This window comes from Panthera onca, chromosome E1 (assembly GCF_046562875.1).
Source record: "Panthera onca isolate mPanOnc1 chromosome E1, mPanOnc1 haplotype 2, whole genome shotgun sequence".
Classification (NCBI taxonomy): domain Eukaryota; kingdom Metazoa; phylum Chordata; class Mammalia; order Carnivora; family Felidae; genus Panthera; species Panthera onca.
Window position 1 is genome coordinate 35,306,251 of NC_138352.1, and position 26,177 is coordinate 35,332,427.

The 26,177-nt window shown below is 49.9% G+C and overlaps 2 protein-coding genes and 1 non-coding gene across 3 annotated transcripts; 2 read left to right on the forward strand and 1 right to left on the reverse strand.

Moving 5' to 3' along the window:
* Window positions 1–502: 502 nt before the first annotated feature.
* Window positions 503–14,960, forward strand: PIGS (phosphatidylinositol glycan anchor biosynthesis class S). Its single transcript, XM_060646777.3, has 12 exons — window positions 503–608; window positions 886–1,025; window positions 1,111–1,222; window positions 6,808–6,897; window positions 7,167–7,258; window positions 8,969–9,176; window positions 9,457–9,599; window positions 10,305–10,419; window positions 11,492–11,637; window positions 12,212–12,312; window positions 13,333–13,543; window positions 13,903–14,960. The coding sequence occupies exons 1-12, from the start codon at window positions 575–577 to the stop codon at window positions 14,176–14,178; spliced, it is 1,668 nt and encodes a 555-aa protein (XP_060502760.1). The 5' UTR covers window positions 503–574; the 3' UTR covers window positions 14,179–14,960.
* On the reverse strand, window positions 4,293–4,427 carry LOC132688670 (small nucleolar RNA SNORA1). Its single transcript, XR_009614649.1, has one exon. It is a non-coding gene; the product is annotated as a small nucleolar RNA SNORA1 (small nucleolar RNA).
* An 891-nt stretch (window positions 14,961–15,851) lies between the features above and the next one.
* UNC119 (unc-119 lipid binding chaperone) lies at window positions 15,852–21,992 on the forward strand. The gene is made up of 5 exons (XM_060646779.3): window positions 15,852–16,150; window positions 19,938–20,051; window positions 20,516–20,618; window positions 20,821–20,993; window positions 21,278–21,992. Exons 1-5 carry the CDS (start codon window positions 15,925–15,927, stop codon window positions 21,388–21,390), a joined length of 729 nt encoding a protein of 242 aa, XP_060502762.1. The 5' UTR covers window positions 15,852–15,924; the 3' UTR covers window positions 21,391–21,992.
* The last annotated feature ends 4,185 nt before the right edge of the window (window positions 21,993–26,177 follow it).

The following is a 26,177-nucleotide window of genomic DNA, read 5'->3' on the forward strand; positions in this document are numbered from 1 at the left end:
CTGATAGGTGATATTTGGGTGCTTTCCGTGCCAGGTTCTTTACATGAATGACCTCATTTTATTTTTTAAGTAATCTCTACACCCAATGTGGGGCTCAAACTCAGGACCCAAGATCAAGACTCACCTGCTCTACCGACTGGGCCAGCCAAGCGCCCCTGAATGACCTCATTTTAGTAAATATCTCCATTATCCAGATGAGAAAACTGAGACTTAGAGCTGCCTGTGGTCGCTCAACTAGTATTTAACGCCTGCAGAATTTGCTCTCTTAATCCCTGGGGCTAGGAGTGTGTTCCACAAGGAAACGGGGTACTAACGAAGAATCTTCCGGCAACACAGAAACCTGCACAGCCACTCCACTGGCCTTGGTGCTTGGGTAAATTCCTTTCAAACTCGCGGCCAGGCTCCTTGCGGACCCCGCCCACCCTCTACCTCTTTCTCTCGCCTGCCCTCCCTGAGTACCGCTTGCGATTGGCTGCGACCTCTGCCGTGGTCCCGCCCCCTCCTTGCAGGTTTCCGATTGGGGGAGGCTTTGCGTAGCTCCGCCCCTCGGCGGCTAGAGCAACTGGATGGAAGCATGGCGGCTCCCGGGGCCGCAGCTACAGACCTAGGTGCAGTGGCATTCGGGTGGGAACTGAGACTCGTAGATTGCGAGCGAGGAATGCGGGCTTGGGGATTGTGGTGTGCCAGTGGTCCCGCGGACTGGGGGGTCGGGGGTCGTTTCAGACAAGATCCCTTCAGACGGGCGCGGGCCCCTGGCACAGGGATCCCTATGAAGGCGGGCGGAGAGCTTCTGAGTGAGGGTTGCTGGGGCTCGTCCGCGTCAGGTGTGGGGAGGGCAACCAAGCCCACTTCCAGCGCCTCAAGTCGGTACCTCCGTGCCCCTAGAGGTGGTCCGAGGCAAGCGGGCCGCTCTCTTCTTCGCTGCCGTGGCCATCGTGCTGGGGTTGCCGCTCTGGTGGAAGACTACGGAGACCTACCGGGCCCCATTGCCTTACTCTGAGATCAGTGGACTGAATGCCCTGCAGGTGAGACCTCTGTGGGAGAAGGCCTGGGGACAGCCCACTGGCAAGGTGGAGACTCAGCCGATGGCCCTGATGCTCCTTCCTCTAGCTGCGGCTCATGGTGCCCGTCACTGTCGTATTTACCCGAGAGTCAGTGCCGTCGGACGACCAGGAGAAGCTGCCCTTCACTGTTGTGCATGAGAGAGAGATCCCTCTGAAATGTGAGTTCTTGGGGAGTCAAGCCTGCCTTTCTGGTCTGAGCTCAGTCCAGAGATGGGTTAGGTTGGAGGAGCGTGGGTGTCCCTTAAATGTAGTTAAAAATTTCTTAAAAGCCCTTTCTGAATGAACAGTTCTGAATGAACAGTGTGGTTGGTTAGAAGAAAGGCAACTTTAAATAAAATTATTCACCGTTAGGGCAGCAATTTCATTCATGACAGTTGTGCTACCTGATGAGAAGCAGTTGATGCTCATTAGAAGATAGGAGAGGAGGTGGGATGTAGTAGAAAGAAGGTAGGGTTTGGAATCAAGTTGGAGTTGTATACAGCTCTTACTCAATTTGACATGGAACACTTTGTTGAGTGTTAGTAGGCACTTTTTGGTACCAGGAATTTTGGGATAAATAAAGAATTGATAATGGTTTTGAGAAATTCATAGTCATGTGGGGGGGGGGGGAACTTAGATAAAGAAATCATAGAGGATTATGTAAGAAACAGAGATCGTATTTAAAAAAGAGCCTTTAACAGCCTGGGAGGAAAAAAAGGCAGAGAAGGTTTTGAGGATGTCATTTTTAAGTCAGATTTTTAAAGGATGTGAAGGAATTCAGGGTAAATGGGGAAGGGAGGAAGGGAACAGCTTGAGCCAGATACAGCAATGGCTAAATTGTTGTTCATTATATGCCATAAACTAGGTGAAGCACTTTACATGTGTTGTCTCATTTAATCGTCTCTAACATGATCTCCATTTTATAAATGAAAAAAAGAGAGTCAGAGATTTTAATTTGTTCACGATCACACAGCTAGCTAGTAAGAGGTGGAGCTAAAATTTAAATCCGGGCCCGACTGATTCCAGAGTTCGGGCTTTTAACCGACAACCTATACTGCCTCCCGTGTAGAAGCATGGAGGGGGGGTGAGTCAGCATGTTGGGGGAATCTGTGTGCAGTTTTACTTTTCTGGAGTGTGAAGTGAAAATTGTGAGTGACTGTATGTGTAGGCTGAGTCCAGATGGTGAAGTGCCTGTGTACCATTTACTTTCTAGCTTTTTAACCTTGGTCACCCGTGTTTCTTAAAAGTCATATTTCATATGGTTCAACCTAATGTAAACACACATACTTTTCGTTTCTCAAAACAAGAATTGGATCATGCCTCACATGTTAGTTTGCAACTTTGATTGTTGTCAATTTATCATGGACATTCATATTTAGTGACATGGTATTCAATAATATGGACATATTGTGAAGGTAGTCGGGTGGAGTGGCCAAGAGTATGGAGAATTTGGTGTAAGAGAGCTGGATTAAAGCCTTGGTTCTGCCACTTGTGTGAATTTGGGTGAGGTTGTTAACCTCTCTAACTCTTGGTTTTCTCATCTACTACATAGGAATAGTAACAGGCTGGTCCATTTATTCAACCAATATTTATTATTGAGTGCCCATATCAGATACTGTTGTAGTCGCTGGAGATACAGCAAACAAAGTAGACAAAATACATTGAACAAAATAGACAAAAAAAAAAGAAGAGAACAGACAGGAAGATAAACAAATATATGTTACATGGTGGGGGGCACCTGGCTGGCTCAGTCAGTGGAGTCTGCAACTCTTGATCTCAGGGTTGTGGGTTCAAGCCCCACATCGGGTATAGAGATTACTTAAAAAAATAAAGTCTGTAATAAATAAATGTATGTATGTATGTTAGATGGTGACAGGGGAAAAATAGTTCAGGACAGGGGTATAGGGAGGTTTCTTGGGGGATAAAGAGGTCAATGCTATTTTAGAGAGGGTGGCTAAGGACGGCATCATTTGAAAACAGGACTTTCAAGTAAAGACCCAAAGAGGTAAAGTAGTAAACTGTGTAGATATCTGGGAAAAGAGCATTTTTTGGTACAGAGAGAAGCAAATATAAGGTCCTGTGGTAGGAGCAGAAGTGGTGCCTTTGCAGAACAGTGAGAATTCCATTATGGGGAGAGTGAGGTGAATGAGGGAAAGGGTAAGAGGAAATGAAATAAAACCAGAGCAGTGGACAGGGGGCTAGGCTCACATACAGCTTTTATGCTAGATGAGAAGGGCAGCCCTTGAAAGATTTTATTTTGTTGCTTTTAAACATAACTACCATATCACACCTAACCAAGTCCACGGTAATTCTTGAGTATCACCTAATTTCCAGTCTATATTCATATTTCCCCAATTATCTCAAAGGTGTCCTCTTAATTTTTTAAGTCAATAAATTAAAAACAATATTTTTATTTATTTATTTTGAGAGAGAAAGTGTGAGTGTGAGTGGGGGAGGGACAGATAGAGAGGGAGAGAGAATCCCAAGCAGGCTCCCCACTGTCAGTGCAGAGCCTGATGCAGGACTTGGTCCCACGAACCTCGAGATCATGACCTGAGCCGAAACCAAGAGTCAGATGCTTAACCGGCTGAGCCACCCAGATGCCCCAATAAATTTTATTTCGGGAATTTTACATGCATGTCCTTCCACTGCTGCAGCCGATCACCATAGTTCCTCCAAAACCAGAATCATAATCTTCAAAATAACCCATTTATTTATTTATTTATTTATTTATTTATTTATTTATTTATTATTTTTTAAAGTATGTTTTTACTTATTTTGAGAAAGATACAGAGAGCAAGTGGGGGAGGGGCAGAGAGAGGAGACAGAATCCCAAGCAGGCTCCACACCATCGGCACAGAGCCTGACGTGGGGCTCAAACACGCCAACTGTGAGGTCATGAGCTGAGCTGAAATCAAGAGTCGGATGCTAAACCGACTGAGCCACCCAGGCGCCCCCAAAATAATCCTTTTAAAAAGAACTTTTGTTTAATCCACAGTTGTCACTATCAGTCAGTCTGATTCTTTTGGTTGGACTTCTTTGATCTCCACTGGCATGTGGACCTACTTCAGAAATTCCCCACCTGTAATCTTTGGGATCCAATTTCTTTATGTTAGGGCCCTAGAAGTCAAACTGTAGGAAGTACATTGATTGCTATTTTGGCAAATGATCTAAAATTGTTATTCCTTCATTGTCTGTAATATTGAAAAGTCTTGTTACTTCCACTCTCTACTCCATGAGCCTAGGAAAAAATGTTACAGTTCTCAATGTCACCACTGCAATAAACTTGCTGCAATGGAAACATAACCTGTGTCTTATTGTAGCCACGTTAACAATTTCTGGACACCATGAATGATAGTACCCATTTCCATCTAGAATGAGGCTTTTCACAGGTGTCCTTTTATAGTTGGTTTTATTCTAATCGAGATCAACACATCATATTTTGTTACATTTCTTTTGCCTTTTTTTGTTATATATCAGCTCCCCCTACCCCATCCTGATATACTTCTTTTTCTTTGGTTTTTTGGAGAAACCAGGCCACTTGTGTCCTAGAACCTCTCCCATTCTGGATTTGGCAGATTGCTTCCTCCTAGTTTCATTTAACTTACTCCTCTATTATCCATATTTTTTGTAAACTGGTAGTCAGATCAGGAGATTTGATCAAAATCAGTTCACTTTTTTAGATAAGAATACATTATAATTAGTGTGGTATACTTCCTATTGTGTTATATCAGGAAGCATAGAATGGATGGGTTTTTTTCACTTTGGGTGATACAAAGATGATTTAGTGAATTCAGATACTGTCAGCTTGATGTCTGTATTTTTTTTTAAATTTTTTTTGTTTTAACATTTATTCCTTTTTGAGAGACAGAGAGAGACAGAGCACGAGTGGGGAAGGGGTAGAGAGAGAGGGAGACACAGAATCTGAAGCAGGCTCCAGGCTCTGAGCTATCAGCACAGAGCCTGACGCAGGGCTTGAACTCACGAACTGTGAGATCATGACCTGAACCAAAGTCAGACGCTCAACCGACTGAGCCACCCAGGCGCCCCTCGATGTCTGTATTTTAATTCCCTGTCAACCTTTCACCTGATGGTTTTAGCATCCAATGATGCTGGCATCCATTTCATAGCAGTTGCAAAATGGCAATTTTTATGTATTTATTTATTTTAAGATTTTATTTTTAAGTAGTCTATACACCCAATGTAGGGCTTGAACTCACAACTCTGAGATCAAGAGTAGCATGCTCTACAACTGAGCCAGCCAGATACCCCAAAATGGCAAATTTAAAATTCTGTAATTTCTCCTATATTATGACCTGGAATTCTTCTATAACAAAGAACTTTCACAAGAAGTTTTAGGTTCAACTTCTCAAGTTCCAGGCGGGGGGGGCGGGGAAGGGGTGTCAAAAAATCCCTATGGGATTATTTTGCAGGTATAGATTAACTTGGGGAGAATTGACATCCTTAGAATATTTAGTCTTTCCCATTTCATTCAAATCTTCTTTTAGGTCCTTCAGTAAAGTCCTGGGTGTTTTTCTTATAGTTTTGTACATTTCTTCCTGGGTGTTTGTACATTCTTTATTATGATGAGGATTGGGATTTAAAAAATACTTGCTTTTCAAATTGGACGTTGCTGGTATTTCTCAGAAAGCTATTAATTCTTGTGTATATCTAGTCATAGGACTGAATGGTTACCAGTTCTGATATTTTTTTCAGTTGCTTTTCTTTGATTTTCTTGGAAAATAATTATGCTATTTCAAAAAGTGGACATTTTGTTCTTTCAAATATTCAGGTTTCGTGTCTCTTTCCTCACTGGTCTTCACTTTCTTCATTGGTCAGGAACTTCAGAAAGAACAGTGCTGAATAATAGAGGAAGTAGTGGGCATCCTCATTTTATTAATGATTTTAATGGAACTACTTTAGTGTTTTGTCATTAAGTGTGCATTTTTATCAAGAATGTTCATTGGGGCGCCTGAGTGGCTCATTTGGTTAAGCATCGGACTCTTGATTTGGGCTCAGGTCACGATCTCATGGTTTGTGAGATCAGGCCCCGCATTGAGCCCCACATTAGGCTCTGTGCTGACGTCACAAAGTCCGCTTGAGATTTTCTCTCTCTCTCTCTGCTCTGCCCCTGCTTGTGTGCACGCACGCTTGCACATTCATGCTCTCTCTAAAAAAAACAACAACCTGAATTTGTCGCCTTATTTTGAGGCACCTATCGAAGTGATCGTATGGTTTTGCTCCTTTCACCTATTAATAGAATAAATATTGTAATAGATTTCCCTGTGGGAGAGTACTTCAGGTTGAAGGTAGTGTGTACACAGGTAGAAGCAAGAGCTGGTTAGGTGGAAGAGGTGGAGTGTCGTGTATTTGATATCATCCATGTAGAAATCATTAGAATTGGCTGTAGCCTCTGGGACTTTCTCTGCAAACGATTTTCTTGATGTCCTGAGACACTGGACAGTGTTAGGGCTGGGAAGATGGGCAGAGGTCTGTATTTAGTCTTATCTTTTTTTTTTTTTTTTTCAATGTTTATTTCTTCTTGAGAGAGACAGAGAGTGAGTGGGGGAGGGGCAGAGAGAGAGGGAGACACAGAGTCCAAAGCAGGCTCCAGGCTCCAGGCTCCAAGCTGTCAGCACAGAGCCCCATGTGGGGCTCGAACTCATGAACTGCGAGATCATGACCTGAGCTGAAGTCAGACGCTTAACCAACTAAGCCACCCAGGCACCCCTTAGTCTTCTCATCCTCTTCCTTTCCCTCTCAGACAAAATGAAAATCAAGTGCCGTTTCCAGAAGGCCTATCGGAGGGCTCTGGACCACGAGGAAGAGGCCCTGTCACTGGGCAGTATGCAAGGTACCGGAAGGAGTGATCACACTAGTTTAACACGGAGCCCTCTTTTTTCTTCTGATCTCTAAGTGTGTAGTTTCCATACCATCTTCTAACTTCCTGGGAAAGCTGGGGATGAGAGTGTGTTTCAGCCTGGGCCACTGGGGGCCAAGCCTGGCCACAATGTCAGCCATGTAGAAAGGGAGGTGGAGTTGTGGCTTAGGCACTCCGTTGGGGGGCAGAGGGATAGGGCATGGTGTTTTTGCTCCTGGTAGACCTTCTGCTCTTGTCCCCAGAGGCAGAAACCATGTTAGCTGAGCCGCAGGAGCAAGCAGAGGGCTCCCTGACTGTGTACGTGATCCCCGAACACTCCTCACTTCTGCCCCAGGTAGGGTGAGCAGGGAGGGTATGGCCTTGCCTTATCCCATCTGCTTGTCCTCTCCTAGGTCACTTCCTTCTTGCAGTAGTGCTGCCCGTTTCTTGCATTTGCTACAGAAAACTCTTTTCCAAATATTTTTTTAAAAGAATGCAAATAGGGTTGTTTTCATTGACTCTGGGTCTTTCTAACTCCAAGAGTTCTATATGGTTAAAGCTCCAGTGACCATTTGAAGTGGAAAAAAAACAGGATTAAAAAAAAGAAGATGGCTTGAATGGATTATGGTGGTAAAATGGGCGATGCATTGACCTTTCCACTTTATGAGCAAGAGGCTCATTGGGAGCTATGCCATGTAGTGTTTTCTTTTAAAATTTACGATGAAATATTTTAATTTATTTATTTGTTTTAGACCACACATGAGTGGGTGAGAGGGGCAAAGGGGGAGAGGGAGGGAGAGAGGGAAGGAAGAAGAGAGGGAAAAGGAGAGGGAGAGAGAGTGAGAGTGAGAGCGAGAGCGAGAGAGAGAGAGAGAGAAAGAATCTCAAGCAGGCTCCATGGGGCTCTACCCCACAACCCTGGAATCATGACCTGGGCCAAGATCAACAGTTGGACGCTTAACCAACTAAGCCATCCAGGTGCCCTGAAATATTTAATTCTTATAAAAAGATGAAAGAAAATTTTAATGAACCCACCCCTGGCTTGCAAACTACAGTCTAGTAATAGTAGCTGAACCCTGTGTATTTCCATGGTTTACCCCACTCCCTTTTATTTTAGTTCAAGGTGACCGTATTTTGTGCGTGTCATTTTCTTACTTTTTCAGGTTTCATCACATATATCTCTATAAACAATATATTTAATTTTGCAAACTTTTGAGCTTTATAATAATACAGCACATGTTCTTTTGTAACTTTTGTTTCATTCAACATTTATGTTTGGGACAATCCTCCATGATAATCAAGGTGTAATTGAATCTCATGTGTTCATTTTTAATATGTTTTATTGTATAAATATCACAATTTATCCATTCTGTGCTGATGGGCATTTGGATTGTCTCCAGTGTTTGACTCTTAGAAATAATGCCGCCTTGGGGCACCTGGGTGGCTTAGTTGGTTAAGCCTCCAACTCTTGATTACGGCTCAGGTCATGATCTTGCGGTTCATGAGTTTGAGCCCCACGTTGGGCTGTGTGCTGACAGTATGGAGCCTGTTTGGGTTTCTCCCTCTTCCTCTCTCTCTCTTTCTCTCTCTCTCCCTCTCTTTCTCTCTCTGCCCCTCCCTCTCTTGCTCATGTGCGCGCATGCGTGCACGCTCTCTCTCTCAAAATAAATAAAAATAAACTTAAAAAAAGGAAATAATGCTGCTGTGAACATTTCTGTCCTTGCCTCTTTGCCATGTGCTGTTTACTTACATCAAACTTTCCAGGTGTTTGTTTATTCTGCTTTCCTTGTTCAGCATGCCGTCTCCTAGTTTTCCAGTCCATGAAGATTTAGATAATGCCTGCACTTAAGTCGGCCGGGAAGGCAAAGGTCGTAGAAATGAATGAAAACATTCATGCATGCTGATTGGTCAGAGATGCTGGGATGGTTCACTATGAATCTAAAGGGAGCAGTCAGCCTGTTGGTCAGTGGCAAAAAGCCAGATTCTCAGAGACAGGAGCCGGCATGTTCTTCTGCTTTCTTCCCTGAGCCATGGGCATTCTTTCCCTTGCTGGCCTCTCTCACAGGACATGATGAGTTACATCGGGCCCGAGAGGACAGCAGTCGTGAGAGGGATAATGCACCGCGAGGCCTTTAACATAGTCGGCCGCCGGGTGATCCAAGTAGCACAGGCCATGTCTTTGACTGAAGATGTGCTTGCTGCGGCCCTGGCTGACCACCTTCCAGAGGACAAGTGGAGCTCTGATAAGAGGCGGCCTCTCAAGTCCAGCTTGGGTAGGGTGATGGAGCTTTGTCGTGAGAAGGGAGAGGGAAGTGAATGATGTGGGGGCATTGGGGCAGGAGGGGAATCTGCATGCAGACTCTACTCCTTTCTTCTGTGGTTTCATCTTTTAGTTGAAAGCACTCACTGTTCCTCATCCCAGTTTTGTCCTCCCTTTGGTTCCATCATGGCCACCAACCCCATTCTAGAGGAGAAACAAGTTCAGCTCAGCCAGGGGTACGACTGCCCTTGAGCCACAGAAGCCTCTGCCTTCCCTGACTCCTGTTTCTATAGGCTATGAGATCACCTTCAGTTTACTCAACCCAGACCCCAAGTCCCACGACGTCCACTGGGACATCGAGGGGGCTGTCCGGCGCTATGTGCAGCCCTTCCTGAGCGCCCTCAGTGCTGCCGGCAACTTCTCTGTGGACTCTCAGGTAAGACAGGGAGCAAGCCGAGGGGTCCTTTTCCTTTTCAAAGCCCATCCATATTTATTATTTACATGTGTAGTCTGTTCTTCCAGCTCTTTGAGCTTGCTGATTTGCTAGGAATTTCCTGCGTGTAGATGTGGTTCTAGTGTCTACTTTCCCTCCGTGGTGTCCAGCTCAGGGACTTCTGTCAACGTTTGTTAAAAAACAACCTTCCTTATGGCTCCCTCCAGAACTGTATTCACCCAGTTGTGCCATCCTTAAGAAATTTATTTAAAAAATAAAACTTCCTGAAATATGTTAGTGTAGTAACAGTAAACATGTGAAGAATGTAGCCTTCTGTATCACACAATATCCGTTTAGGAAAAATGTGCGAGAAATTTTTATCAGGTCTTGGTAAGTGGGAGTACTTCTGAATAACTGACTTGAGTTGAGCTTGCAGACACTGAATTATGCTACTCGTTTCCCCTCCCTGTTTACGCTCTTGGAAAGCCTGGTAAAAAATGTGGTTTTCATAGCCCGTGTATAGCGTATTAACTTTTACCCTTGGCTTTATTATTTTTTTTCCTACATCTATTTTCTCTCAGCCCTGATTTTATCTCTTATATTTTGTCCTGTGCTTACTGTATCTTTTTTAAGGCACTTCAAAACTTTTGGGACAGAGTGGAGTATGAATCAATAAACAAAGGAATGTTCTCCTTCTTTGCTTTACAGATTCTTTACTATGCAGTGTTGGGGGTAAACCCACGCTTTGACCCAGCTTCCTCTAGCTACTACTTGGCCGCACATAGCCTCCCCCATGTCATCAATCCAGTGGAGTCCCGTCTGGGTGAGCTAAGGATGAGGGCCTCTTTGCTAGGCTTGACAGGACCCTGAAGGCTCAGTGTGGAGTTGGAGGCTGGGAGTATATGGTTCTGGTTCCCAGGTTGGGTGGTCTGAGGGCATTAAGGAAGTACTGGGCATTTAGGCTTCTTCATGAGACTCTGTTGACATCTCCCAACCCCACACTATCATATCCAAAAACGTTTATTAAGCATGACTCCCACTGATTTCTGTAAACGAATGGATAGGCTGTGTCTCCCTCTTTGCAAGCCAGCCAGGAAAAATATGGTCACACATGTAGGAAAGATAACAGCAAAAGTACACAAAGGCAGAATCTGGATTGACAGTTCTGACTGAGGTTTGAAGCTGGGGTTCCAGTTTTTCATTTGGGGGATGGTACCTAGGAAGCATAGGTGACCACAGAGTGTAATACAGACAAACCAAAGTCAGTATATCACGGGTTGTGGGATTTCAGGCACCAAGGCTAGGCCAGTGTGGACCAAGATATGGGAAGGGCTGTGTGTGATTTCTCCCTCATTCCCTCTACCAGTGCTGAATGCAGAGATGGAAGGGCATTCCAGGCAAGGGAACTCTGAGCTTAGATGTAGAAGAGTAAGACGGATAGGCATTCGGGAAGCTCAGAGAAGTGTAGTGTCGCTGAATTGCGAGGGAGTGACCAAGACAAAGCTGGCAAGGCAGGCAGGTGCTTGATCATAAGGACCATGTTAAGTAGCTTGAACTTTTACCTGGTGTGACTGGCTAGCTATTGAAGGATATTAAGAGGGAGCCGACATGAGGTCATATGTATACCTGTCTATAAAATGGGTTGTAGTTATATGGGTGTGATGTGGCAGGGCCCGAGAGAGTGGTCTTAGACAGACAAGGGGGCTAGGGACTCTGCTTCATGTGTGTGGCCCATCTCGGGAGAATGTTCAGAGGTTTCGATCACAGAAACCCCAGACTGGAGGATATTCTGGGGACTCTCAGTTGGGGGAAATGAGGCCCACTGTGAGTGACCAGCAAGTTAGAGGCTGACCTGGAACCTTGGTATTCTGACTTCCCTTCTCTTTGTACTGCAGGATCCAGTGCTGCCTCCCTTTACCCTGTGCTCAACTTTCTGCTCTACGTACCTGAGCTTGCCCACTCCCCCCTGTACATTCAGGACAAGGACGGCGCTCCAGTGGCCACCAACGCCTTCCATAGTCCCCGTTGGGGTGGCATTATGGTAACGGTCACACTCTGCAGACCCCAGAGCCCCAGCTTTAGGGACAGACACATGTTCCCTGAGACTGTTCCTTCTGTTGTTCCTCTAGTGTCCTCCATGGCCCAGCCTGTGGGAGGGGCCGCACCAAGTTGGTGAGGGTGCTGTGAGCTTGTGCCCCTACTCTGCCGGCCCCACAGCTTCTTATTTCTATAAGTTTTCTGTAATGTGACCCTTTGGCATGTAGCGGTTCGCACTCACTGAGGACTTTTCCGTGTGTACATCTTAGATCTTGGCCCTATTTATGGGAGTCTTGTATGAATAACAACTTCTCCTGTTAGACTGGGAGTTTCTCATAGGTAGGAACTCTTAAAATGGAATAAATATTTTTTACGGGTCTTCTGAGGGGATAATGGAGATAATTTATGAAAAGCTCCTAGTAGCCGGTATTCAAAAAATGTTAGCTATACCATCAGGTTTGTAATTTCTAAGGAGCACAGAATATGTCTCCCTTTTCTCTCATGGCCTCCAGAGTGTCTAGAGCAGAGGCGTTCACGGTCCTGGCGTGGTGTTCGGGCAGCCTTATTTCCCCTTGCAGGTATACAATGTGGACCCCAAAGCCTACAATGCCTCGAAGCTGCCGGTGAGGGTTGAAGTGGACATGGAGCAAGTGATGGAGGTGTTCCTGGCTCAGTTGCGGTGAGTTCCTGGCTCATCTCCCTGGGGGTGTGGCCACTGAATCTGACCCGAGTCTTCTGAGCTGACTAGAATGAAATCTCACCTGGCAGGGATACCTTGGCTGGGCCTAGAGCCCCAGGGAAACCAAGAAGGGTTTCGAAGAATCATTTTATCCTTCTCGTAAGAAGGACTAGTTGCTGACAAAAACTGTTTTAAAAAAACAGACTCCTGGGATGCCTGGGTGGCTTGGTCGGTTAAGGATCTGACTCTTGATTTCAGTTCAAGTCATGGTCTTGGTTCATGGGATCCAGCCCTGTGTCGGGCTCTGTGCTGACAGCATGGAGCCTGCTTGGGATTCTCTCTCTCCCCCTCTCTCTGCCCCTCCCCTATGTGTGTCCTCTTTCTCTCTTTCGCTCTCTCTCTCAAAGTAAATAAACTTAAAAAAGAGAAAAGGAAAACAGACTCCCGAATGTCAGGTCCATAGGATGTAGATAGGGCTACTTAAGAAAATAGCTGTCAATTCTCCTGGTAACTGATAGGCTGGTAGTGGCTGCTGGATGCCCTAGACTGAGGATTCTACGGCTGTGTCTGGGATCATTAGGAAAGAGGATTCTGATTGATTAGCAATGTCTGCCCTGGGTGCAGGATTAGAGAGGGACAACACACAGGCTTATCACAAGTGGTCCTGGATCATCCCTTAACTAAAGGCTCAGTGGTCCCATTTGTCCAAAGAGACGGTAGACAGGGTTAGGGGATTAAACTAGGTTGGTGTTATCAGACATATTGTAGCCACGGGACCTTTTTTTCAAACAAGATCGTGGAAATCTAATCCAGAAACAGGTAAGAGCAAAAACACAGGTTTTAAAAGGGGGGCTTGTGGCTCTGTATTACTGAGTGTTGCCACTCACCCCCTGAGACCCTGAGGTACTTCCCTATGACTCCTGTGGTTCTGGGTAAGATGGAAAATCTTAGTCATCATTCAAGGGATCATAGCCATCTTCTACTCTCAGCCCCTTTGACCTTACTTTGCTCTTCCCACAGGTTGCTCTTTGGGATTGCTCAGCCCCAGTTGCCTGTGAAATGCCTGTTTCCAGGGCCTAAGAGTGAAGGGCTAACGACCTGGGAGCTTGACCGGCTGCTCTGGGCTCGGTCAGTGGAAAACCTGGCCACAGCCACTACCACTCTCACTTCCCTGGCCCAGCTTCTGGGCAAGATCAGCAACATTGTCATCAAGGACGATGTGGCATCTGAGGTGAGTGGGCACAGGATGGATTCTGTGCTGTAACTGGAGTGGCCAGCGAGGACCAGGGTATGGTGAGACCAGAGAGCCAGTCGAGGTCCAGGGTGTGTGTGGGCATGCCATCCTTGAGTCCCCCAGGCTTCCTCTAGAGGGCAGTGCCAGCTCCCCAGCAGGACTCCAGATGGGGTGTGAGGTTTTAGGCAGGCGCTAAGAAAATATACCATAGCCCTTTTATACTGGCCTCCATATCCTGGGCGAACTCCAGGCAACCTGCCTGGTAGGCGGAAGACAAAGTAAGGCCCATCCTTCCTCCCACCCCAACACCTCACTGATGCCTGGGACTTAATGGTAATCCCCTGCCCCCTTCCTAGGTGTACAGGGCTGTAGCTGCAGTCCAGAAGGCGGCAGAGGAGTTAGCCTCTGGGCACCTGGCCTCTGCCTTCACTGCCAGCCAGGAAGCTGTGACGTCCTCGGAGCGTGCCTTTTTTGATCCCTCGCTCCTCCACCTCCTTTATTTCCCTGACGACCAGAAGTTTGCCATCTACATCCCGCTCTTCCTGCCTATGGCTGTGCCCATCCTCCTGTCCCTGGTCAAGATCTTCCTGGAAACCCGCAAGTCCTGGAAAAAGCCTGAGAAGATAGACTGAGTAGGACAACATCTCAGTAGGAAAGTTCCCTTTCTGGCCACAGTGGGAGTTGTTAGATTGAGAGGCACATAAATGGGGCCTGCCACGAAGGACTTAGCTCCAGTAACCAAAGTGTAAACACTCCAAGCAGGATTAATCCTTCCCATTCCTCTGGCTCAGGCTCCCCCCCAACCCTTTGTGCCCTTGTCTAGAAGATGCATCATTGGGGGCTTCTTATCTGGCTTGAACTTGAAGGCCCTTTCCTGTCTCCCTGTGGGGCAGGGGCAGTCTGTTGTGCTTCTGTCCTGTTCCTCGAAGTCCTCCTGCACTCACAGGGAACATTAGGGGAAAGCCCTGGGTTGATTCTAGCCTCCTCCCCTCTACGCTTCTTTCTAACCCCTCAGGGAGAGCCCTAGCACTGCTCTCATGGAAAGGGCCAGGTCACCTCTGGGGCCTTCTCTCCCTTCCCTCCCTTCTGGCTGGCTATGCCTGTTGGGTATAGCCTGATGCTGTGTGTGTGGCCAAGTTTCCCTTCACCCTCTTATAGAGGTGGCTTGGTGCAGTGGGGAAAGTTCCAGATGGGATCAAGCATGCCTGAATTCCTTCTGCCCTTATCATCTGGGGAGCAGTGAATAAGCCACTTAATCTCCCTTAGCCTCAGTTTTGCATTTGTTAAAATAGCACTAATGATAGCTCCCTTACAAGGTGGTTATGAGGATTAAGTGTGATAAGCATATGAAAGTGTCTGACATATTTTATGCTCTCAATAAACATTGGTTGAATGTGAATTGGAATGATACAAAGTATGAGCATACCTTTCATTCTTCCTTTCCTTGGTGTCCTGTAATGGTTTCCTGTAGCTGTTCCCCTGGGCTCACAGGTCCACCTTGCTTTCACCTGGCCATGTCCCCTTCCTCCCTCCCTGCCCTGGAGGGCCCTCTGGTGGCTAGACACCTAGGCTGTTGTCCCTTAACATGTCCAGGGTTGCCCAGCACAGCTGTTAGTGTCTCCTGCTTTTTTTTTTTTTTTCCCCCGCAGGGGGTCTGGGAGAGAAGAGCTTGTACCAGTGTAAGCCCTCAGATACAAACTCATTCATAAATTCAGAAAAAGAATATATTAAGCCTGGGCTGCAACAGCCACTGTGCTAAGTGCTAGGTATTATAGAGAACAAAGACAGGATCTCTGCTTTCTTGGAACTGATCGTTGAGGGGGAAGAGTCAGTGAACAAGTAAAACTCCCACAATGCATTAGAAGGAAAAAACAGGCTGATCTGATAGTGACTGGGGTGGAGGGCGGGGGCGGGGGGGGGGGGTATCTGTAGTTTGGGTGTGAGGGAGGGCCTTTGAGCAGATGACATTGGAACTGAGACCAGAAGAGGAGGCCATGTGGGGGAAGAGCATCCCAGGCAAAGATCCTGAGTCAGAACTTTCTCGAGGGTCAGACGCACGAGCCCAAAGGCTGGAGCGCCCTGAGTAAGGAGGAGAGGTAGTCGACGTAGGCGACCCTTTAAAGTACCTATCCAAAAAACTGAATGGAGCCAAAGCCGAAGGCGAGGCCCCACCCAGCCCCGCGGGAGTAGACCCAGGTTGGTGCGCCGGCCAGCCTTACGGCAGGGGTGGGCGGGGCGAACGTCTGGCCCACCCCCGGGGGCGGGGCGGTACCTGGGCCCCCGGCCGGGGGCGGGGCTGCGGACGCTCCCCCTTCTCTCGGCTCTAGCCGGCGCAGGCAGCCGCCGCGGCAGCAGGCAAGCGGCGGCCCTGCGAGGCCATGAAGGTGAAGAAGGGCGGCGGCGGGGCTGGGACGGGGGCGGAGTCCGCTCCAGGGGCCTCGGGCCAGAGCGTGGAGCCCAAGCCCGAGCCGCAGCTGCAGGCGGAATCCGAGTCCGGGTCCGAGTCGGAGCCGGAGGCTGGCCCGGGGCCCAGGCCGGGGCCGCTGCAGAGGAAGCAGCCGATCGGGCCGGAGGACGTGCTGGGGCTGCAGCGGATCACGGGCGGTGAGCACCGGCGAGGCAGCGCCACCCGCGGTGGGAGGGCGGGAGGGAGAGAGCGCAGGAGGGGGGCCTCGCGGTGTGCCGAGCCCGGGCCCCCGCCCCCTTTCCCGCCCTCCCCCTACCTCCCCTCCCCCACCCGGGTCCCCCTCGTCTGAGTCCCCTACCCTTCTGCCTCTGAGCCTGAGATCTCCATGTCCCCTCTTCCCTTGATCTCCTTGTGCCCGCCTCTTCTCCCTTTAGACATTTATTTTCACCCTATTCCTTCCTTTCTGAGGAGGCCGTCCCCCTTTCCAAGGTGGAGGTGGGGCAGCAGCTGCAACTGTGACCCCTTCCCCGTGGAGTCTTCAGAGCCCTTTGAAGCTGGGTTTTTTTTTTTTTTTTTTTTTTTTTTTTTTTTTTGCAATAATGAAGATGGGTGCTGAGTGTAGTCTTCTGTCCTCAGTCCCCACCCTGGAGGCTAGGTGGAGGCTGAGCTACAGTTTCGGTGACATTAAGACCCTCGGGTCTCCCTGACCGGTAATGCCCTCACCCTGGATCCCCCAGGAAGTCTGGGGCCATCCTCCAACCCCAGGAAAGGACCTGGGCAGGAAGCTTCAGTGGGTTGGCTCTGGGCCCTCTCAAGGGAATGAGTTAAAACCGCCCTTAGCCTGTCTTCTTTCCGGAGGCCTGGTCTCCGCTGTGGTTGAATTTCTGAGGTGGACTGCCTGGGTTGAAGCCCCAACTGTGCCAGGTAGTTGACTGTGTGACCTTGGGCAAGTAATTTCATCTCTCTGAGCATGTTCATCTATAAAATGGGGACAATGGCACCTACTTTATAGGGCTGTTGTGGAAATTAATTTTCTGATTTTGCATAGTGCCTGGCATGCTGTGCATGCTCTAGTATAATAGGGCTCTTTTATCCACAGTACTGAGGGCCCCACAAGACTGCCCCTGGCTGCTGCCTAGAGGCAGACAACTGGGCATTCAGGGCAGGGGAGGAGGTTACCATAGGCAGGGAACAACAGCTAGGAAGCCTCATGGCAGGGGTGGTGGCTGAACCTCAAAGAACAGATGGCATTTGGAGAGAGAGTGGCCCTCTACCCTAGCTTCATTTATCAGTAATCCTGCCCCAGCTCCCTCTGTGAGAGCAACTCTTGGGACCTCTCTCTGGTAGTGGGGGGCAGGTGCTGGAGTGGACCTGAGCCCTGCAGTTGCAGGGGCAGCAGAGCCCAAGGCTGCCAGACAGAGCCGGGGAGGGGACCATAATGGCAGGTCTAGGCCTGTGCATCTGGGTCCCTGGGGGACCAGCTTCTCTCTCCTCTCTGAGCCAGGCAACAACCATTCTTGGCTGGGCCCCCAGAGTGCTGAGCTGCCTTGCCCAAGCAGACACTAGTAGAGGGAGGGAGCCTGGACCAATCTGATGTTACTGCCAGTTGAGCTGTAACTGGCAACAGCAGGTTTAGAATTTAGGGTAGCTCTGGGACAGAACTTCCTTATAGGATGTTTGGAGGTCAGGTTGACCTGTCTGGGTCCTAGGTAACTTTAAAGGTTATTTTGCAACTGTGGGGGCTTCCAGCCTGTGCACCACAATGTGTCTCCTATTTTGGAGGAAGTTCATAGCCCTTAGAGATGGGGCAGCTGTGGGGGATGGGTAGGGGAAAGGGCTTCATGGGAACCCTTTTCTCTACAGAAGGTGAGAACAGGGTTCCAGGGATCTCCACCCTTTTGACCCTAATCACACAGGTCTGAGGGTTGCTCCTCCTGGATTACCAGCCCTGAATCCAGCTTAGGAAGCTATTTGTGGCAGAGGGAAAGGGGGCAGTTGTGTTCTGAGCCCTCAGCCACTCTGCCCCTTTATCTGGCCTTACCCTGGGTCCCAGGCCTCATCCTTCCCTTGGCAGAAGGGAGGGAGTAGGTGCAGTGTTTTGAGCCATGGGCATTCCATTTCTGTCATGTCCTCTAAGGGCAAAAGGGCTAATGATTCAAGGTGCAGTAGAAGAGACTGAGGGCAGACTGCAAGAACTTATTCCCACGTGAGAGAGAGGAGAGGCTCCGAAAGCAAGAGAATGTGGAGGAGAAGGAAGGGTTTTCCAGGGAGCTGGAGTTGGGCCACTAGGATCCTGCTCCCAGTTCTGCCACTTCTTCTTGTCCCTGCACCTTCTTTCCACATCTTGGGATTGGTGCTTACTTTCTGTGAAAATAAAGTGTGTATGGGGTGAGGTGGGCGTTGCCCACCTACATTCCTTCTCCTCTCTCCACACCCTGGACTGTGGTGGACAGGCCAGGGATCAGGCCTCTCCCCAAGCCCTGTGTAGCCCCTGCTGGACCCCAAGGTGCCAGGAGGCTCCTGGGAGGGCTTGCTGGAGGGGGCTACCCCAGGATTGGGGAAGAGAGAATGACTTTACATTCACTTCCTCTTCCTGCCCCAGAGGAATTGGAGGTGGCCCAGGGGCTTGGAGGGTGATTTCCGGGCCTCTCTGGGGAGGATGTGATGCTGGGCAGGCTGACAGACCAGACCCACCACTGCTCCTTTCTATTTGCTGCCAGGGCCTCCCAGAGCACTTGCTGCTGCAAGAGAAGTGAGGGTTGGATCAGGCGCTGATATTCCTAAACTTCCTCTGGCAGGACTCACCACTCTTCCTGGTTCCTCTTCTGGGCCTGAGGACTCCCTTTACCCCCATGCACACCCCCAAATGCACCTGCCACACCCTCTTCCTGGCTTTGCTTGTACTCTTCACTATGGGGGTGGCTCAGAGCCAAGGCCGGGTAGATGACCTTTGAGGGGGTTCCCTCTCTTTGCTAAGACTTCCTCCCATTTGGAGATCAACAGGGGTTGGGGGCAAAGGTGGCCCCCTTCCCCCAATATTATAGGCTCTGGGCTTGAGTCAGCAGAGCTTTGACTAAGCTGCTTAAGGGAGCTGGGCTGATATAAGCCGCTTATGGGGAGAGGAGGGGGCTGGGAGGTGAGGAGGAGCAGGGAAGGGGTTGTCTGCCTGCCCTAGTATGACCCAGGTCAGGGAAGTCCTTGCCTAATGCACTTAGATGTAGTTTGAGAGGCAGTTATGTGGTGGAGGTGGGGGGGGGGGGGGGTCCTTCAGAGTAGCACTATGTATCTCCTGAGGCAAAGCTGTGTCACCCCCTTTATTTTTTTTTTTTTTTAAATTTTTTTTTTTCAACGTTTTTTATTTATTTTTGGGACAGAGAGAGACATAGCATGAACGGGGGAGGGGCAGAGAGAGAGGGAGACACAGAATCAGAAACAGGCTCCAGGCTCTGAGCCATCAGCCCAGAGCCTGACGCGGGGCTCGAACTCATGGACCGTGAGATCGTGACCTGGCTGAAGTCGGACGCTTAACCGACTGCGCCACCCAGGCGCCCCAGTGTCACCCCCTTTAGAATGAGGTTCTCAAAGGCAGGGCTGTACCTTTCCTTCCGTGCTGGGGACTGCTCATTAGATTGGAGACCCATCTGGCTCAAAGTCACTGAGTTAGCCCTGGCAGAGCAGAGGTTGGAATAAAGCCCCTCAACTCCAGGATGGGAGGGACTGTGGGGGGAGGTGACCTTGTCTTCCACTCACCTTCACCCTGCTCCTCCCTGAGCTCAGAGGCTACTAGGGTGGCGCTGTTTGTCTCCCATTAGATCCCAGAGACAGGGCTATGTATCCCCCACACTCTGGGTGTGCCCCCAGTGCAGGGACTCAATTCTCTCTTTCCAGAAGGCAGTGAACTAGTCTGGGGTCTCACAAAGGCTGAGCTGGTAGCGGGGGCTTCCGGACGGGTCCCTCTTTTGCTTAGCTGCCTGTCTTCCCTAGACTACCTATGCTCCCCCGAGGAGAATATCTACAAGATCGACTTCATCAGGTTCAAGATTCGAGACATGGACTCAGGCACTGTCCTCTTTGAAATCAAGAAGCCCCCAGCTTCAGGTGAGTAGGCTAGGTAGGACATAGACAGAGAGAGGAGGTGGGCAAGGCTGTGAAGTGGGCTACCCAGGGATTCCTCAGGCCTCGGAATAGAGCTGGGGCTGGTGCTCTGCTTTTCTTTCCGGTTTTGGGGCTGGACATCTTGGGAGGATAGTACGGCCCCTTCAGTCCCTGCCAGCCTGCCCTCTGCAGGCCTTCCTGGGAACTGCAGTCCCAGAGGCCCCAGGCCTCTGTGTCTCCCGTGGCCCTGGGAACCCTCAGTTGAAACCGGTGACCTGATTGCTGAACTAGAAACCATCCCCCCTCCCTGTGGAATCATTTGGCCAAAGGTCTGCACCCTAAATGTGCATCAGACTCTCCTGGGGAATTTTTAAGAGTTCAGACAGATGTGGGCCCTGGGGTGGAACCCTGGGTGGGCATGGGCCCCAGCCTGAAGCCCACTGAGCCCCAGTCGGGGTACATTGCAGAGCGGTTGCCCATCAACCGACGAGATCTGGACCCCAACGCTGGACGATTTGTCCGCTACCAGTTCACACCCGCCTTCCTCCGCCTGAGGCAGGTGGGAGCCACGTAAGTCACTGGAAGTCACTGGATGGCGGCGGGCGGGGGGGGGGCAGTTGGAGGGGTGGGCAAGGGCTGGGGGTAAGGGTGAGGGTGGGAATGAGCCCTTCCTGAGTTCTTACTGAGCCTCTCTTTTGAGGGTGGTGTCTGTCTTGAGCCTTGCTAGCTGACTTCAAAGCCAAACTCAGACCCGCCCCCTCCAATCTCTCAGGGTGGAGTTCACAGTGGGAGATAAGCCTGTCAACAACTTCCGCATGATTGAGAGGCACTACTTTCGCAACCAGCTCCTCAAAAGTTTTGACTTCCACTTTGGCTTCTGCATCCCCAGCAGCAAGAACACCTGCGAACACATCTACGACTTCCCCCCTCTCTCTGAGGAGCTGAGTGCGTGGGCAGGGCTTTGTGGGAGTAGGGGGGTGGGAGGGGCTAGAGAGACCAAAGTGGGGGGAGTGTGGGTCCGACCCCCTTTCTCCTACCCTGGGTCACCTGTGTTTTGGCCACCATTCCCATGCCACCTGTGGGGAAACTGAGGCTCAAATGGGCTGGGGGACTCTTTGCGGTGGTTCTGAGGTTGTTCAGCTTGTCCCCATCCCACAGTCCTGGAGCCCCTGCAGTGTCCTGGCTCAGGCTTCTGACCTTTGCCCTATCTGGCTGGGCCTCTCTTACAGTCAACGAGATGATCCGTCACCCATACGAAACACAGTCTGACAGCTTCTACTTCGTGGATGATCGGCTGGTGATGCACAACAAAGCAGACTATTCCTACAGTGGAACGCCCTGACCCCCAAAACAGCCCCATACCCCGGGAGGGTCCTGGACCCTCAACTGTGACCTCCCCAACACTCACCTCTCCACCCGAGGCTTCTGCCTGAGGAGTATTTCAAGAGCCCTGGACCCTGAGTCAGCAATGGGAGGGAGGGTACTTGATGGCCCCAGTCCAAATCTCTGAAGCCCATGAGGCCTGGCGCATGGGGTGGGGTGGTAGGAGGGCTGTCCGCCTCCATGTCCAGGAAGGCCTCCTGTGAGAAGAGTAGCCAGGACTTCTGGACAGCCTCGCTGGGCCTCTTGGGCCCAAGTTTAAGAATAGTGTTCCCCTATCCAGGCTTTGACCAGGTCAGGGCAGAGACCTATTCCCTGTCCCCTGCCCACCTACAGGCCATTTAGAATTGTAAATTCACAGATGAACATCTGTGGTGGGTGGGGGAGGGTGTCTGGCTGCCAAGCTTCCCAAGGGAGTCCAGGCCCTGGCCCTAACCCCAACCTTTACCATCAGGGGCTGAGCCACCGCCTGAGGGGTGGGAGGGATGGCCCCCCGGATTGCAGCCTGTGGTAGGGACTGGACCAACTGTATATAGTTTTCAATAAACTCTCTCCTTTTCTGTTCTTTGGCTGTGGGCCAGCGTGTGTGGGTGTTGGGGGTGTGGGTGTGGTGGGGGTGGAACATTAACGTGACTCCCAATTCCTCCTGTCCCCTAGTCCTCTATGCCCTGACATCACAGCATCTAGAGTCAGCATTTACTACATGTTACAGCTGGAAAGGGTTTTTCCTTTGACAAAGATGGAGACCCAGGCCCTGAGAGGGGAAAGCTTTGGCTCAAAGTCCTAGACCACTCTGGCAAAACGGGGGCTGGGACAAAAGCCCTCAACTCTAAGGTGGATGGAAGGTGTGGGGGAGGTGGTCTTGTTCTCCACCCCTTCTTCCCTCACACAGAGCCCACTGGGACTACTAGGTTGTTTGTAGCCCTCATCAGAGACGCAAAGTGGACACAGTTTGGGCTAAGGTTTGGAGCCATCTCCTTGGCCTCAGCTGCCTTGGGGAGCCCCTGGCCTGGCTGCCCTACATAGAACATTGCCTCTGGCCCCCAGCACTACCCCAGACCCAGAAGAGCTCTTAATTCCCTTAGTGGAGGAAACTGGGGAACTGAGATAGGTGGAGAGCTCACACCCTACTCTTCCCACCCACTAATTTAGATATGCCTGGTGACAGCCCTCTCTGGGCTGAGGCTTTAACCTAACCCACTAAGAAGTCTAGAAGTGCTGGAATTCGACTGGTGGAGCCCTTGCCGGGACTGGGTCCTGGGCTGAATTCTGGGAATTCTGTTTTTTTTTTTTTTAAGTTTATTTATTTACTTAGCACGCTGGGGAGAGGGAGAGAGAGTCCCAAGCAGGCTCCACACTGTCAGCGCAGAGCCGGCTGTGGGGCTCGAACTCACGAACCATGAAATCATGACCTGAGCCGAAATCTAGAGTTGGGCACTTAACTAACTGAGCCATCCGGGTGCCTCGAACTCTGGGAATTCCAAAATGAGTGAGACCTGGAACAAATACTTGTTTGCAGGAGTAAGATGGACCGGGCATACAGGGGAGCAAGAGTGGTCCTGCTTGGAGAGATCTCAGGAGGACACTTGGAGGAGGCAGCATTGCAGCAGGTGCTTGAATGGCTCAGCATGACTGGCCAGAAGAGGTGGGGTAAGCATTTGTGCATAGGAAGCAGCACAAAGCAAATGTTTGGAGGCAAGATTTATCCTGGGCATTTGGGAAGGTGGGTATTTAAGATGTGGAAGGAAGACACAGGTGCCTTGTAGTGCAGGTGGTGAGCCTTCTCCTGAGGGAGGGGGAAGGATTAATCGGGAATGACCTGTTCAGATGATCTCTGGAAGGCTGGATCTGAAGGAGTGAGACTAACAGCCAACACATAGTGGGTGCCAGACCTCTGGCTGGGCGCTTTATATGTGCTGGAATGTTCACAGTCATTTGTGAGGAAGGCACTGTTATTATGCCCACTTTACAGAAAATGCAGGCCTAGAGGGGGTAACATGCCCTGCCAATGTTGCATAGCTATTAAGTGGTGGCATCAGGAGTCTAATCTAACCCCGGCAGTCTGGCTCTGGAGTCCCTGGATGACCATTCTACGGGCAGGGGCCGCCGAGGAGGGTGTTGCAGTCATTTGACTGACCGCTGAAGGGACCCTGAATTAGATCAATATCCATAGAGATGGAGAGAGATAGGTGAAGTTGAGATTTTTAAGAGGGAATCTTTCTGGGGCTGGTGGCTGATGAGGTGGTTGGAGACAGGGAGGAGTCGAGGCTGAAGCCCTGGTCCACAGCCTGAATGTTGGGGTGGGTAGGGGTGCTGTCACTGGGCTTGGGAACCCAAGTTGGATCAGGGTGGGAGCTAGGGGGAGGTGATGAGTTCAGGTTGAGATCTGCTGTGGTGTGGGACAGCTTTCTTGAAGGAGGCGACTGGGAGGACAGAAAATTCAGGCACTGAGACCAGGAGGCGAATGCAGGCTGGAGATGGTGATCCTTGGAGGTCATTGGCCACAAGGCAATTACAGAGGCTCCAATGGTGGCTGAGCTATGGGGCGCCCAACTGGCACCACTGGGGTTTAGTGAGCAGGAGGCAGGAACGCTAAATGCCCTCCAATCAGTGGAGTGCTCCATGCAAATAGTCCACACCTCCCAACAAAGGGTCACTGAATGGGAGTGTGTAACCCCAGGCAAGGCCATTGAGTGTTTGAGAACAGGGCAAAGGGAGAGGAATCCATGATGGAGAAAGGAAGAGCAGACAGACAGGGGGGAAGAGAAGCCTCTTTTGTAGTAGGATATGTTAGAAGCTAAGGGAAGAAAGACTTTTACCAAGAAGTGAGTGGTCGGGAATTGTCAGTTGTCCCAAAAGTGAGGAAGGGGCCTGGGGTGGGGTGGGGGGTGGTTTGCAGATGAAGCTGTATAGGTATACAAAGTATTTGGAGTTGGAGGTGCTGTTGATGGGGTTAAAAAGCTACAGAGAAGCTATAGCAAGCGAGGGACTTTCAGACCTACAGCTGTTAGAAAGAGGACTCTTCACCACTACTCTTCACTGTGCCTGCTAAGTCGATCTGGGTTGAGGTTCTGGATTGGGCTGAGGTCCTCATCCCTGACACGGGTAGCAGTTTAGCACTTATCCTGAGAGTCCCGGGTCCCTTGGGCCTGGAGGAACTCAGATGAGAAAAGTCTTGGCCCCCTGCCTCCTTTTAAGCCTTCTTGTCTCTGGCACTGGTCCTGCTGCTAATGGTTCCTGGCATTTGGTCCTGCCCTCGGTTCCTGGCACTTTCCCGAGGAATCTAGAGGATCCCCAGGAAGAAGAAGGAGGGAGAAGATAGGGTGGGGGTGGGTCTAGTCCTGGCTCTGATGATGATGAGCTGTTGACCCTGCCAGGGCTGGGCCTCAGATTCCATTTCTCTGAAGTGGGCCAGAATTCTTTGTTTTGACTCTTCAGGAATGTCATGGGAACCCCATTACTGGCTTGAGCAAGAAAGCCCAAGAGACCCACCATTCATGCCTACCCAGGCTGGTCTGGGTGAAGCACGTTGGGGCTGCCAAACCCACTGCAAGATATTAACTTGCGGTTAATATCTAACTTCCAGTTGGTGAAGAGCTGCTATCTCAAGTCCCTAGTGCCTTCTTCCCTCTCCTGGCCCCTCCCCTTAAGAGCCACCCTCCATCCCTCATCACCCTGCAACTAAAGCAAGGGTGCTTTACCTTCCTGTGTGTCACAGACCCCTTTGTTATCATCTGCTGAAGCCTACAGACAATAAGGGTTTTTTTTTTTTTTTATGAGTACAACATATATGGCAATCCTAAACACAACACACTATATAATAGAAATCTATATATCTATTCTGCAATACCTGTAATATAACATAAAAACATCTGTGATTTCTAATCTGCGATTTCTCTACCTTATATGACCAAGTCACAGATTCCACTAAAGCTATTGTGGTTTGTTGTGGACATTTGTAATTGAGGGAAATACTACATTTGAGGTAGAGATGAATGAAAATGAAGGTATAATTTCTTCATCCAATTTGATAAGCCCATGAATTCTAACCAGTTTTAGAACCTGTATGTTTAGCACCCCCTCTCCCCCCCCCCGGGCAAAAAAAAAGGTTAACTCCCGGCAAACGGGGTGCTTCCAGACCCTACATCCACTCAGCTCAAATGAGTGAACGGTTTGTGTGAGGTGACCAGCAGGGGGCAGCATATGAATGGGAGTGCGCTGCTCAGCTCAGAGTGGCTACAGCCCAGGTTTAAAAGAAGGGCCAGTTTGGTTCCAAACAAAACCAAACACAAGACCCCAGATCCTGTTTGCCACCTGCCTTACTCGGGTGGTTCCCAGCTCACTAGTAGGTGTGCTAAAGGGGCCCATGGGACAAAGGTCTGAGTACCTCTGGAGATGTCCTCTGCTTACCACCTAGGATGGAAGTGTAGCGTAGGGGGCCTCACCCTTTTCCTTCACAGCCAGGGCTGGGCTGGGGCAGGTGCACTGGCTGGCCATGCCTCCCCACACTCGGCACTCTATCCTTGCAGTCCTGGACACAGGCTTAGAGCCTCTTAGGGAGGGTGTCGCTGTGGGGTGGGGCTCTATTATGGTGTCTCAACAGAGCTGTCCTCTGGGGCAAGCAAGTGGTGCTGCCTGGCTCCTGGAAGAACTTTCCAAGCCTTGAGGTTCATGTATGTGCGTTTGTCTCCCACACCTATCCTGTCCCTGTTCAGGCAGAGCGTGGGGCTTCCTCTTAGGCTATCCTTT